At 53.3% G+C, this 13,019-nt stretch overlaps 2 protein-coding genes across 4 annotated transcripts in view; one reads left to right on the forward strand and one right to left on the reverse strand.

The window, feature by feature from the left end:
- LOC147305434 (uncharacterized) overlaps positions 1-13,019 on the reverse strand; it is a 479,902-nt gene that overhangs the window by 348,640 nt on the left and 118,243 nt on the right. The gene's annotated exons all lie outside the window — the stretch shown is intronic.
- The window catches only part of lama5 (laminin, alpha 5), a 72,977-nt gene that overhangs the window by 39,133 nt on the left and 20,825 nt on the right, over positions 1-13,019 (forward strand). For 2 of the 3 annotated variants that reach the window (XR_015126587.1, XM_086276860.1), the window contains exons 19-51: positions 110-162; positions 352-457; positions 525-624; positions 855-1,011; positions 1,533-1,671; positions 2,182-2,315; positions 2,513-2,616; positions 2,745-2,898; positions 2,970-3,133; positions 3,241-3,349; positions 3,426-3,722; positions 3,928-4,054; positions 4,578-4,717; positions 4,837-4,952; positions 5,034-5,242; positions 5,501-5,702; positions 6,672-6,816; positions 6,926-7,066; positions 7,257-7,418; positions 7,903-8,010; positions 8,128-8,211; positions 8,433-8,663; positions 8,765-8,878; positions 8,966-9,096; positions 9,371-9,451; positions 9,844-10,058; positions 10,145-10,245; positions 10,645-10,828; positions 11,251-11,391; positions 11,468-11,619; positions 11,704-11,814; positions 12,210-12,321; positions 12,407-12,580. Coding sequence is in view for 2 of the 3 variants with exons in the window: in XM_086276860.1 (XP_086132986.1) it covers positions 110-162; positions 352-457; positions 525-624; positions 855-1,011; positions 1,533-1,671; positions 2,182-2,315; positions 2,513-2,616; positions 2,745-2,898; positions 2,970-3,133; positions 3,241-3,349; positions 3,426-3,722; positions 3,928-4,054; positions 4,578-4,717; positions 4,837-4,952; positions 5,034-5,242; positions 5,501-5,702; positions 6,672-6,816; positions 6,926-7,066; positions 7,257-7,418; positions 7,903-8,010; positions 8,128-8,211; positions 8,433-8,663; positions 8,765-8,878; positions 8,966-9,096; positions 9,371-9,451; positions 9,844-10,058; positions 10,145-10,245; positions 10,645-10,828; positions 11,251-11,391; positions 11,468-11,619; positions 11,704-11,814; positions 12,210-12,321; positions 12,407-12,580 (4,698 nt within the window). In the remaining variant the exon portion in view is untranslated. Of the gene's footprint in view, positions 1-109; positions 163-351; positions 458-524; positions 625-854; positions 1,012-1,532; positions 1,672-1,941; positions 2,072-2,181; positions 2,316-2,512; positions 2,617-2,744; positions 2,899-2,969; positions 3,134-3,240; positions 3,350-3,425; positions 3,723-3,927; positions 4,055-4,577; positions 4,718-4,836; positions 4,953-5,033; positions 5,243-5,500; positions 5,703-6,671; positions 6,817-6,925; positions 7,067-7,256; positions 7,419-7,902; positions 8,011-8,127; positions 8,212-8,432; positions 8,664-8,764; positions 8,879-8,965; positions 9,097-9,370; positions 9,452-9,843; positions 10,059-10,144; positions 10,246-10,644; positions 10,829-11,250; positions 11,392-11,467; positions 11,620-11,703; positions 11,815-12,209; positions 12,322-12,406; positions 12,581-13,019 lie in introns of all 3 variants that reach the window. The other variant, XM_086276861.1, reaches the window with a different exon arrangement.

Here is a 13,019-nt window from a genome sequence, read left to right on the forward strand (position 1 = left end):
AGTGATTGTTGGTTCTCACAAGTATGGTAGAATGCAGATTTCGGTCCTCACAAAGATAGCTAGACAGGAACACACACACACAGAGTAACCTGAGGTTGTTTCTCTGCAGACTGTGAGTGTAACGTGGCGGGGACGGTGAGCGCCGTGGCCGAGTGTGCTCAGGTGAGTCAGCTGACCTCAGGTAACCTGTGGTGTTAGTGAATGTTTGTTCACTGATTGGTCGGTGAGCGGTTGCAGGAGGTCGCTGCCTGTTTGGTTTTTTTTTTCCTGTATTCGTTCCCTTTCTCTAATAAAGTCCTGGCTGCTGCTGTTGTCATGCTAATGGTTGAGATGGTTTGTTGGTGTGTGCAGGAGAGCGGTCAGTGCCACTGTAAGCCCAACGTCTGCAGCGGAACCTGCTCCACCTGCAAAGATGGCTTCTTCAACCTGCAGGAGAGCGACTACTTTGGCTGCCGGGGTGAGCGGTGCTCTGAGCACTCAGGTACAGGTGTGCTGTTTCAGCTGTTAACCTGTTGTTTTTTCAGGGTGTCAGTGTGACATCGGTGGCGCCGTGGGTCCTTCGTGCGGCGAGAGGAGCGGCCACTGTCGCTGCAGACCCAGCGTGGAGGGGCCAAAGTGTAACCTGTGAGTTCAGCACACCTCAGACAGATTTCAGGAAGTTTAACTGCAGTGAAGCTAAGTTAGGACTCCATTTCCCATAGTTCTAGTCTCCTGTAACAGACAGATGTGGTTAAATGTAGAGATGTCTGTCGTTGCCTCGGGTCGTCACGGCCTGAGTTTCTGTAGTTCTTCAGTCCGTGTTTCATCCCAGCATGCCTGTGCGTTTCACTTCATTGAACTTCCTGTGCCGGCAGACCTCGTCCGGATCACTACTTCCCTGACCTCCATCACCTGAAGTTTGAGATTGAGGAGGGAAGCATGCTGGACGGCCGGCCGGTGAGATTCGGCTACAACCCCCAAGAGTTCCCCAACTTCAGCTGGAGAGGTTATGCTCAGATGTCCCCAATTCAGGTAGGACCATAACCTTTGACCTTTTCTGTTGGCCACACCCCTAATGGTGCAAACTCGATTGTAGAGAAGATTATCCACCAAACACTGACTCAGTGCTGCCTCTGCTGGACGGCAGAGGAACAGCAGACACACATGAGCTGTAGGATGTTTTTCATCCTTATTGGAAGGATCTGATTGACGTTGTTTAAAATAATGTGTGAGTGTGTGCAGTTATTGTGTAATTATGTTACTGTGGCCCAGCTGCATGTTGTTGGGACATGTCGCAGGACTGCGTCTCAGCTCTTGCATGCATTTCAAATGTTTGCTTCCTGTCCCGTGTGAGCGTAGCAGACAGACTGTATTATGTCGCTTTGTCCTGGTTTCTGTGTCAGTGTTTTCTGTCGTCTCTGCCTCCTTTACTCAGCGTCTCTTTTGCTCTTCCTTCTCCTGCCCCTCGTCTTCCTCCTTCTCTTTCCTCCGCTCTGTGCGCCTCCTCTGATCCTCTACTTTGCTCCTCGTCCTGCTCTCTGCTCCCTTGGTAGTCGAAGGTGTTGGTGTCGGTGTCGGTCGACTCTCCGGACGTCTTCTTTGTGGTGCTGCGTTATGTTAACCGGCGAGGTTCGGATGTTTGGGGCCGGATGACGGTCGTGGAGGACGGCCGGAGCCACCACTGCGGGAACTGTAAGTGCTGGGAGGGGACTCTGTGTTTCCATGGCAGCGCAGGAATCAGGAGAGGTGGGAAGTCTTCTTACTCTCTCTCGATTTCCTCGCGACGCTTCGGTCTCTGCGCTTCGGCTGCGTTTGGCTGCTGGTGGTGGCGGCGCTGTGTCTTTCCTCAGGGCCACAGATCAGTGCAGGTTTCAGGGATTTGAGGACAAATGTTGATCTTGTCTGCCCTCCAACCTCCCTCTCCCCTCCCTCCTGTCCTCTGTTTGGACGATGTCCTCGTAGACTGCGGTGAGGCTTCAGGTTTATATGAGCGAGGCAGACGTCTATCTGACTCGTTTCATCCTCAGATACATAAGCTCTGAGGGCACCACCACCAAGGGTAAAATAACAGCCTATCAGAGCAGCCGCAGAGGTAGGTTCTCCACCAATCGCATGAAAGTATCAGTAGAAGTTGAGTAGCAGAGCAGCAGAGGGGAGGAATGCGTGTTGTGCTCATTCCTAACGTCTCGGTTTGTGTCCAAGGCTCCGAACAGTCCAAGCCGATCGTCTTCGCTCCCAGCGTGGAGCCGACCTTCGTCAACGTTCCCTTTGTGGAGCCCTTCGTGCTGAACCCGGGAACCTGGACCGTGGTGATCGAGGCGGAGGGAGTCCTGCTGGTGAGACGCAAACACGTGCAAATACACAGGTGGTGACAAATCATGGCTCAGCTGTTTGTAATTCTGAGAATGAGGCTGTGTAAGCTGCTGCTGCACACCTGTAAACCACTTTGCAACCCACCGCCACCCCAGTGCCTCCGTGCTGCTCCCCTCACCACGTGTGCACAGGGAATGACTTTTGCTGCTCTATCCTGCAGGATTACCTGGTGCTGTTGCCCAGCGCCTACTACGAAGCTCCCATCCTGCAGATCAGAGTGAGCGAGCCCTGCACCTACAGCCCCGCCCCCGACGCCAGCCAGAAGTAAATACGCTCACGTCATTCATCTTTTGTTAGTGGTTCTGTAGCGTCGTGTTTACACACATCCCTGGTGCGAGCCCGGAGGGAGGAGCAGATGTTTAGATGCGTTGATGTGTGTGTCTCTCTCTCAGCTGTCTGCTCTACAAGTACCTGTCTCTGGACTCCTTCCCCTCCATCTCGGGCAACGATGCCAGCTGCCGCAACGACAACCACCTGCCCCGCCCCTGCCCGACTGAGAAGGTTTCCCCGCGTCACCCCGACATGGCCGTCTGCAGCGGTTTGGATGTAAGACAGCCGTGAAATGTGTCCACAGGTGAAACGTGCAGGTTAAATTAACGTCTTCGGTTTCTGCGCAGATCAGCGTCGAGCTGCGAGGGCGCCTCTCGTCTCCGGGCGACTACGTCCTGGTCCTCGAGTATTCCAGCGAAGAAGAGCTTCCTCAGACGCTGTCCGTCACCGTCAACGTGCCGGGAGCGAGAACGCACCGACACAGAGTCACCTTGCTGCAGTGCAGATACAGGTAAGCTGCAAGGCTCCTCCCCCCACTACAGAGAAGGACGTGTTTGAAAGCGCGCTGCCTCATGCTAAGTCATTTAAATGTGTGTGCGTGCGTGCGTGTGTGTGTAGCTTCCTGTGTCGAGTCGTGGCCGTCGACGAGCGGAACAGAGTGGCGGTCTTCTCCCTCCCCTCAGACGCAGAGATCCAGCTGACCGCTGACCGAGCCACCTTCTTCCTGGTGAGAGTCACTCTCGCATCACATGATCGGTCACCTGATCAGCTCGATCCTAATGCGTGTTGCACATGTGTTTCAGCACAAAGTGTACCTGGTGCCCAGACAGCAGTTCAGCATGGAGCACGTAGCCCCGCGCGTCCACTGCATCGGCACGCACGGACACTTCTCACCTGACAGCTCCTCCTGCGTCCCCTCACGCTTCCTGACCCCGTCAGACTCTCTGTTCCTGAAGGAGGGCCAGAGCTCCTCCACCCTGCAGGAGCCCGCCTCCCCTGCTGCTGCGCCTCCTCTGAGAGAGGAGCCAGACTGGATGGGATTGGAGAGACCGCCGTTCGGAGCGGAAAACACCGACCACGTGCGGCTGGACTCGCTGCAGGTACTGATGGTGATGGGGCGTGTTGTTGGGGGGTGTTTAGTTTAGATATGCGTGACGTCGCACGCGATCCGTTTTTATCTCAGGTGAAACATAACGGAGTTACAGAACCCGACTGAGACGTGCACACATTTTAAAGGATCGATAAAAATCCCACGAATGTGTCTGACACCGTAATCATTCCTCTCCCGTCGCCTCCTTTACCCAGAATGCAGTGATGTACTCTGCCCGGGTCCATGCCCTCGGCCGCTACGTTTTCATCCTCCACTACCACCAGCCTCTGCACCCCACCTACCCCGTACAGGTCTTCATTAACGGGGGGCGGATCTGGCAGGGTAAGGACACAGTCTGATCCTGGATCTGCTGCATCACCGTCAGTGATGACAAGCTAGTCAGGTTATTCTCACCACAGACTGTATATAAAAGATGGACCTAAACCTGTGGCTGGAGTTTGAGGCTCAGTTTTCAAAGCTGTAATGAAACATGTTCAGACTGCATGTGCATCACACACACAGCGATACCTGCTAATCAGTAACATCCAATCAAAATCATGAATCTCACTGTGCATCAAAACTGGAGCGCCGCCCTGTTATTGGTCACATGATGTCACTAAAAATGCTCCTGAAGGCTCCAACAGCACAAACAGGCCCAGAGGTCAGGTGAAGCTAGCAGACAGCTAGCAGCTACAGCCGCCTGTCAGTAACAGAGGCCACGCCCCCAATAATGCAAACTTTTAGGCTTAAAATCATTTAGAAGCCTGTGGGACTGACTCACTGCTGCCTCTGCTGGGCATCAGAGGAACTGCAGCTTCTGGTGCTGGGGGCTGATGATTGGCTCTATTTTGTTCCTGTTTCTCAGGACACGTCAACGCCTCGTTCTGTCCTCACGCTTACGGCTGCCGTGACGTCCTGGTGTCGGAGAATCAGATCATTCTGGATGTGACGGACCACGAGCTACTCGTCACGGTGCAGATACCCGCGGGGAAGACGCTGTGGCTGGTCAGTGTCGCTGCTCTGCATCACAGCTACGCTTGATGCTGCAGAATGACGTTCAGGGATAGTTTTTTCCTTTGAGGTGGAGATGAGGCAGCAGCTGACGTTCTTCCTCGTGTCTGCAGGATTACCTGCTGGTTGTTCCTGAGTCGAGCTACAGCTCCAGCTACCTGAGCGAGGAGCCGCTGGACAAATCCTACGACTTCATCAGACTCTGCGGTCAAAACAGCTTTTACATCAGGTGAGCGGGTGAAGATGCTGGGCAGTAGTTTAGCGTGTTAGCGTCATCCCCACAGGTGTGAACTCTTCCTCTCTCCCGCAGTCCCTCCTCCTCGCCGTTCTGCCTCAGCTCGGCCATATCTCTGTCAGCCTTCGTCAACAACGGCGCGCTGCCCTGTGCCTGCCACGAAGTCGGAGCTGAGAGTGACACCTGCGAACGCTTTGGCGGTCAGTGTCGCTGCAGGCCCAACGTGATTGGACGAGACTGCTCCACGTGTGCCACGGGTTACTGGGGATTCCCCAACTGCAGACGTGAGTGTTCGCCTGAACAGATCATTCACCATCTCACCTTTCCTGTATTTTCAAGTCGTCTTTAAGCAGAAAAATGGAACAACTGAAGTGTGCAGACGAGTGTAAGGCTGCGCGATGAAACGCTGCAGGGACGGCGTCCGAGATTCACACTTATTTATTCATAAAACTTTTATTTTGCTGCGAAGAAGGCGCGTGGGGTTTTTCCTGTCTCGCTCCCTTGTGTTCCTGCTCTCACTCACCTTCCCGTGTCACCTGCAGCCTGTAACTGCGGTTCGAGGTTGTGCGAGCCGGTGACGGGGGACTGCATCTGCCCGCCGAGGACCGTCCTCCCAGAATGCACCGAGTGCGAGCCTCAGACGTTTGGCTGCCACCCGCTGGTGGGCTGCGAGGTCTGCAACTGCTCTCACGCTGGCATCATCGCGCCCGATGTGAGCTGCGACACGCTCAGTGGGCAGTGCAGGTAAGACGAACAGGAAGCGACCTCAGGACAAAGAGGGGTTGTGTGTGTTTGTCTCGCTCCGGTGGCTGTGTGCTCTCTGAAGCTGCCAGGTTTAAACTTTCCGACTGCCTGATCCTCTGCAACATTTCTTTGTGAAGTTTCTATAATTTTACAAACTCCGAGGTTTTTTTGGATAGCTCAATTTCAGATTGATACCTCTCTCGTGTCCGTTATGCACGTTTTCACCACCAGGGGGCAGATCAACTATGTTGCTGCCATCTCATGTGCAATATCTCAGTCTTTCCTTGTTCTGTGCAACATTTTGGTCTCAGTGGAATTACCATCCCCACCCCAAATGAGCATAGCCCCTCCACTCTTATTTATTTATTTAATATATTATATAACTGCCCTGTATACAGCCCCACAATGTTTCTGTTTCAGTGTTTCTACGCATACACCATGTATATAGTTTACTCACATATATCTATACATAGATTTTGCTTTTTTTCCTCGTTGTATATTGTTTTCTTTACTTTTGCACCTTTGTGGTTCACTGTGCAAGAAACCGCACAATGACAATAAAAAGCTCTAAAGTTTATTTTGTTTATAACCTCATTTCTCTTCCGCCTCCTTTCCTAAGGCTGCCATCACACAAGAGAACAGCTTCTTAATGATCTAATGTAATCAAGCTCACGCTGACCCAGTGCACCACCTTGTGGTGAACAGTGTTATTACCCTAGACTGCAGCTGTAGGTGTCTTTCCTCACTTCTCACACACATGTCAGGTATTCATTACGCTTACTGTAAACCTCACAATAACCTAACTGTGACCATGACACAAAAAATGTCCTCAAACGGATATTTTGGTCCCCACAAGGCTGGTAAACTTCCAATTTTGATCCCACAAAGATGTGAGTACATGCTCACACACACAGACAGAGGTCAAAGGTTATAGAAGCTGAGATTCGGCACAACGTTTTCTGTTTCCAGATGTCAGAACAACATCGTCGGACGTCAGTGCGACCGCTGTGCCCCCGGTTTCTACGGTTACCCCAACTGCAGACCATGTGACTGCAACGAGGCGGGGGCCGAGGAGGAAGTGTGTGACCCGTCCACAGGACAGTGTCTCTGCAAGGTTTGCACTCACGTACACAAACGCACAAACGTACACGAGTCTGTCATGTTTGTGTGTCTGACATTGCTGTATGTGTGCGTGCGTGTGTGTGTGTGTGTTCCCCCTGCAGGAGAACGTCCAGGGTCCTCGCTGTGATCAGTGCAGAGATGGTACGTTCCACTTGGACCCGACCAACCCAAAAGGATGCACCAGCTGTTTCTGCTTCGGAGCCACCGGCCGCTGCCACAGCTCCAGCATGAGGCGCACCGAGGTGCTCGTCTACATCCCATAATATGCTTGTTTTGTTAAACACAACCTGATGTTTGTGGTAGTTTTTCTGCAGCGAGCTGATCCTGACTCGAGCTCACAGAGTTTCAGAAAGCTGCTGAATGCTGTGACGTTTCCACATGCTCACTGATTTACTGACTTTGAGCCTCACAGCAGCCGCGTCGTCTCTGCAGGTCATGGACATGGAGGGCTGGGTGCTGCTGGGAGCCGACAGGCAGGAAGTCCCCGTAATCGTGTATCCAGATCAGGACCTGGTAGAGGCCGACATCACCGACGTGCCCGATGTTTATCAGGAGCTGTACTGGCACGCTCCGAACACTTACCTGGGAGACAAGGTGAGTTATTCCAGTTAAAGATCAGTCAGGTGCTGTAAGAACCGGGCGGGTAGTTGGAGTCTGAACACGCCTTTATCTGATGGATCTGTGTGCACTCAGAGAGGATGAGGGTGAAGATGAGCCAGCAGTGAGCCTGAGCCGTCTCCAGGTGCAGATCTGTTTTTAAAGCTTACGGCCTCACAGAGTCCCAGAATCCCTCGCTCTGTTACAGACACGTCCCACACAGCCGACCAAAGGCTCAGACGGAGATCAGCAGCTTTCATGTGTGAAAGCGTCACCCTTTATTCTGACGGTTAAATCCCCCGCTGTTACGCTCCAACGACCGGCTTCAGATGGCAGCCTGCTGCAACCTGCATGCGCGCAGCAGACGTGCAGGTTTTATCTGTCGCAGATAAACTGCAGGCCGCGCTTTGTGTTTCATCAGCCTGTACGCCGCGTGGTGCTCTGTTTGTGTCTGAGCTTTGATCTGCTCCTGTCTGCACAGGTCTCCTCCTACGGAGGCTATCTCAGGTGCCGTCTGCACACGCAGACCATGAGAGGAGACGTGCTGCCTCTGCCCGCCGAGGCCCCGAAACCCGACATCATCCTCAAGGTGCAAAGCACGCACACGCACGTGCACACACAGACACACACACCTGTGCCCTCTCATATGTAGCGTTAGCTGTGTGTTAGCATGCTGACAGCTTTACTTCCTGTTTCTGTTGTCCAGGGTAACCAGATGACCCTGGTGTTCATGGAGAGAGAATACTCGTCCCCTGAGGAGCCTCACCTGGGCATCGTCCACATCGTTGAGGTAACGTCACCTGTGCATTCTTCTGTGATATTAGAAAGCTGTTGACTCCTGACCCCATGAGAGGCCTCAGGAAGCCGTTTTAGAGGTTCCCTGTAAACACTTGTGCAGCGTAAGCTCTGGTCAGCTAGTGCACCTGTACCTGTCACTCAGCTGATGTCAGAACGTGACCTCACAGCGGAGCCGATGACGATGTTTTCTTCGTGTCCTTCCTGTGCTTACAGGGAAGTTTCCGTCACTTTCGGACCGGTAACCCGGTGTCCCGAGAGGAGCTGATGATGGTTCTGGTCGGGCTGGAGTCTCTGCAGATCCGAGCCCTGCACTCCCAGTCAGCCCAGTCCGTGTCGCTGCGTGGCGCCGTGCTAGAGGGTGCAGAGAGCCTGCCTGTTGGACGCCACGCCAACAATGTGGAAATCTGCATGTGTCCCGCCAACTACCTGGGAGACTCATGCCAGGTGAGGGACGGGGTTTGGATCTGGGTTTGTTGGGGTGGTGACTCGCAAAGAGGAGGCGGTGATGGCGGATAAAGGTTAAAGGTCGTGATGTGTGTGTGCAGAGATGTGCTCCGGGGTACTACAGAGACACCATCGGCCTGTTCCTGGGGAAGTGTGTTCCCTGTAGCTGTAACGGACACTCGGACCAGTGTTTGGATGGATCTGGAATCTGTGTGGTGAGGAGCTCTGATTGCACGCTGCCTCCTGACGTCCTCTCGCTCTGATGTCACGGATCTCTAACCATTCTTGTCTCTGTCCGTCAGAACTGCCGGCACAACACGGCCGGCGACCACTGTGAGACGTGCCAGGGGGGGTTCCTAGGTAACAACAGCGTGGATGGTCAGGCCGTGACGTGCTCCAGCTGCCCCTGCCCGCTGAGAGCTCCATCCAACAAGTCAGTACCTCCACTCCCTATGCCTCAGCCCATTCCTGTATGTTTGTTGGGAATACTGGGAATTTAGCATGAATTTAAGGTTCAATGATTCAGGCGCATTTAGTGTTTAGTCATCAGTAAATATGGAAGCTGAAAATGTTAAAGGCCCCACATTGCTGCCCTGAGGAACGCCACAAGTAACATTTCCTGTTTTTCAAACTAAGAGTCTCCCACGTGCTTTGATGCTGTCCTGATTTGTAGTTTTTCACTCTTCTTCCTTCCTGTCTGTCTGTAGTTTTGCAGAGGGCTGCGTGCAGAGAGGTGACAGCATGCAGTGTCGCTGTATGCCCGGCTACGCCGGACCGAACTGCGAAAGGTAAACGAGTGGAGCCGCGCTCCAGACGTCCGTACTAAACCTGCTCCTCACAGTGAGGTCAGCGGGCGACCTCGTCTCCAAATACTCAGGGTTCAGGAGCTCCACCCATGTAAGAGGGCCAATCAGAAAGAATGTTGGTCTGCAGGGGGAGGAGCTTAAACAGCCTGTTTCAGACAGAGGATGAAGTGAGGGCTGATGGTGCTGAAATCACCCTGAAACGTTCTCAGTCATTAAGAAATCAAATAAAAATTAATAATTTTATGAAATGAATGATAAAGTTAAATATACAAACTAATGATGCTGGTAGGAAGGAAAACGCCACACGCTGTGTATCCATCATAATCATCAGGTATTTCAGTTAAAAATGCTTCACCTGTCGGCCTCTCTCACAGGTGTGCCCCAGGTTTCTACGGCAACCCGGTGGTTCTGGGCAGCCGGTGTCAGACGTGCGATTGCAGCGGGAACTCGGACCCCAACATGCTGTTCACCGACTGCCACCCGCTGACGGGACACTGCCTCAGCTGCATGCACAACACGGCCGGGCCGCGCTGCGAGAGCTGTGCCCCCGGTTACTACGGCGACGCCATTAACGCCAAAAACTGCACCCGTGAGTTCGGCGTCCCGCGGTCACGTGATCAGGTTTGGCAGTGCAGGCTGCAGGTGGATTCAGCGTGTGTGTGCTTTCTAATGCAGAGTGTGACTGCTCTCCGTGTGGAACCGAGTCATGTGACCCGCACAGCGGACAGTGCCGCTGCAAGCCCGGAGTCACCGGGCCGCTCTGCGATCGCTGCGAGGTGAGAGCGCTCTCTGAGGTCACATCACCACAACATCTGTCATTTAAACACGGCCGCCATGTTGGAAGTGGTCTAGAGCCGCACGAGGAGTCGACAGTGATCCACGCGGCGGCGCCATCTTTAGAATATATGAATGTAGCTCAGACTGTCACAGAGTGATGACAGAAAGAGGTCTGTGAATACTTTTTAAAAACATACATACAACGGAAACATACGTTTTTCTAAATGAGTCACAAAAAAACGAGCCGTATAAGAGGAGAAACGGCGTGCTGGGTCAGGTGATTCATGATGTAACGAGGTCAGAGGTCAGTCCTGCGGTTGGTGACGTGTTTGCTCAGTTTCAGAACACGTATGTTATTCTAAAATGCTCATTCAGATTATTGTTACTCCTCCTCTCAGGATGGCTCGTTTGGCTTCGACTCGTGCTCCGGCTGCCGTAAGTGTGACTGTGACGCCGCTGCGGCGCTCGTCCAGCCGTGTGACCCTCAGAGCGGTCAGTGCGCCTGCAGGCCTGGAGTGAGCGACTCGAGCTGCCGGCAGTGCGCTCCTGGATTCTGGGACTACGGACCCAACGGCTGCAAGAGTGAGGAAACACAAACATCATCACACAAAAGAGGGGTAGGCGGGAAGGTTGGCAGGAAGGTTGGCGGGAAGGTTGGCGGTCCGATCCCCACCTGCTCCAGTCTGGTTGCCAAATATCCTTGGGCGTGATACTGACCCCAAGCTGCTCTCTGAAGCCTCCCTGTGCATGTGACTGTTAGAAAGCAAGAGCTCAGGTAGATTAGCACAGGAACATCTACTGCGTGACACACACACAGATACCTGCTAACACCATGCCGCCATGTTATTGGTCAGATGATGTCATTAAAGGCTCTGACGGCCTTTAATGACATCATCTGACCAATAACAGATGATGTCTGTCAGTGTGAGGCAGCTGCAGCGGCCTGATCAGTCACTGCGCTGCATGTTGGTGTGTTTAACCTGAAGCCCCTCCCTCACCTGCAGAGTGTGACTGCAGAGGAGGACACTGCGACCCGCGCACAGGAGAGTGTCGCTGTCCCGACGGGATGACGGGCCGACAGTGTGACGTCTGTTTGCAGAGGTACAGCGTCCCGACGGAGGACCTGCACGGCATCCACTGCGAGCGTGAGTCTCACACACTCAGAGGCTCTTTGCAGCGTTTGTAATCCGGTGAAGCTCAGCGTGTGCGTTTTTCTCTCAGTGTGCGACAGCTGCGTCGTCGTGCTGCTGGAGGATCTGGAGAGGCTCGACGACGACTTCCTGTCGGCGTCGGCTCGGCTGAGGAGCCTGAACGCCAGCTCCGTGGCCCGGGCTCAGCTGCAAAGCCTCGACAAGTCCATGGAGGACGCCGCTGTGAGTTCACGCACAAGCACACACCTGAGGCTGCGAGCACCGTGCTGCAGGGGCACTAATCAAACTCACTTTCCCATGATTCAGCGGGCCATTGAGGACTACAACAACACACTGCAAGACAGCCTGAGTCGCACCGACATGCTGGAGGCAGAAATCAGCACCATCAGTGAGGACATCGACGAGCTGCAGAACAAAGTGAGGAGCGCACACACACACACACACACACACACACACACGATTGTTCCGATGGTCCAGATCCACACTTTGGGAGCGCCTCCTGTAAAGGCCCGCTCTTCTCTGAGCTTTAATCCTGAGCCAGGGCAGCGAGGAGGGCGGGGTCTGCTGTGTCTCCGGTGGTGCATTCACGGGTGATCGGAAAAACCTGACTTCATGATGCAGACCTGTCACCGGGCCGTAGGCTAACGCTAACATTCCAGACTCACGGCGACGATTCCTCGACGCCAGTTCGGTTTCCGTTTGTTCAAACTGTCTGTCGACGTTTTACAGGCAGCAGGAAGAAGAGCACACAGGTTTGTATCACACGTGCGTCATTAACACACATAAAATCTGACAGCTGTCTTTTTTTCCAGACGTCGGCAATGACCAGCCGGGTCGGCGAGCTACACAGTGGCACAAACAGAACGTACCGGCGGGCCGAGGATGTGTTGTCCCTCCTCGGGAACGTGAGCGCCAATATAAACGGTACGGCGTGAGAACAGAGTTTCAAATCTGAAGACCTGACAGGAGGCAGAGCGATGCTTGGACCCTTGTGCTTGTGTGTCCACAGAACTTCTGCTGAGGTCGAACAGTTCTTCGCTAAACGAGACGGAGGCAGAGGAGGATGGCGAGGAGAGGGAGAGGAAGATGAGGGAGGTGCAGGCCATGCTGAGGGAGATGAGGCACAGGAGCTGCACAGGTCAGAAGAAGATGGCCGACAAAGAGAAGGCAGAGGCTGAGAAACGTAAGTTTATTCATTTTAATCAGCTGTGATGAGCACGCTCAGTCTAACCCACAGACCGATCTGACGAGAGAGACGACCTTCAAAGTAAAACAGGAAAGTAGGGCTGCACGATTAATCGTTAGAAAATCGCGATCTCGATTCATACTTATGTGCGATCTCATTTCCAAATGACAACGATTTTTTTTAAAAAGACGACGATTGTAGCGCATTTTGATCCGGGACGTAATCTGCATGAAAACAAGCGCTCACTCTTCCTGCTCAACAAATGACAAGGGCGGAGCCTTATACCACGTGATACAGAAGCTGTGCCGTGTGATGCTAAAATTAGCGGGAAAAACAACGGAGAGCACGTCAGGGATGACGAGAAAGTGACAGGAGAAAATCCGTCCCGGTCAACCACCCAAACATCAATAACGGGAACCTTATACAGCGCTTCCCT

Source organism: Aulonocara sp. 'chitande type north' Nkhata Bay, linkage group LG20, assembly GCF_057382095.1.
Source record: "Aulonocara sp. 'chitande type north' Nkhata Bay isolate Kocher_YH1m ecotype deep benthic linkage group LG20, A_spYH_male_GT1.1, whole genome shotgun sequence".
Lineage (NCBI taxonomy): Eukaryota > Metazoa > Chordata > Actinopteri > Cichliformes > Cichlidae > Aulonocara > Aulonocara sp. 'chitande type north' Nkhata Bay.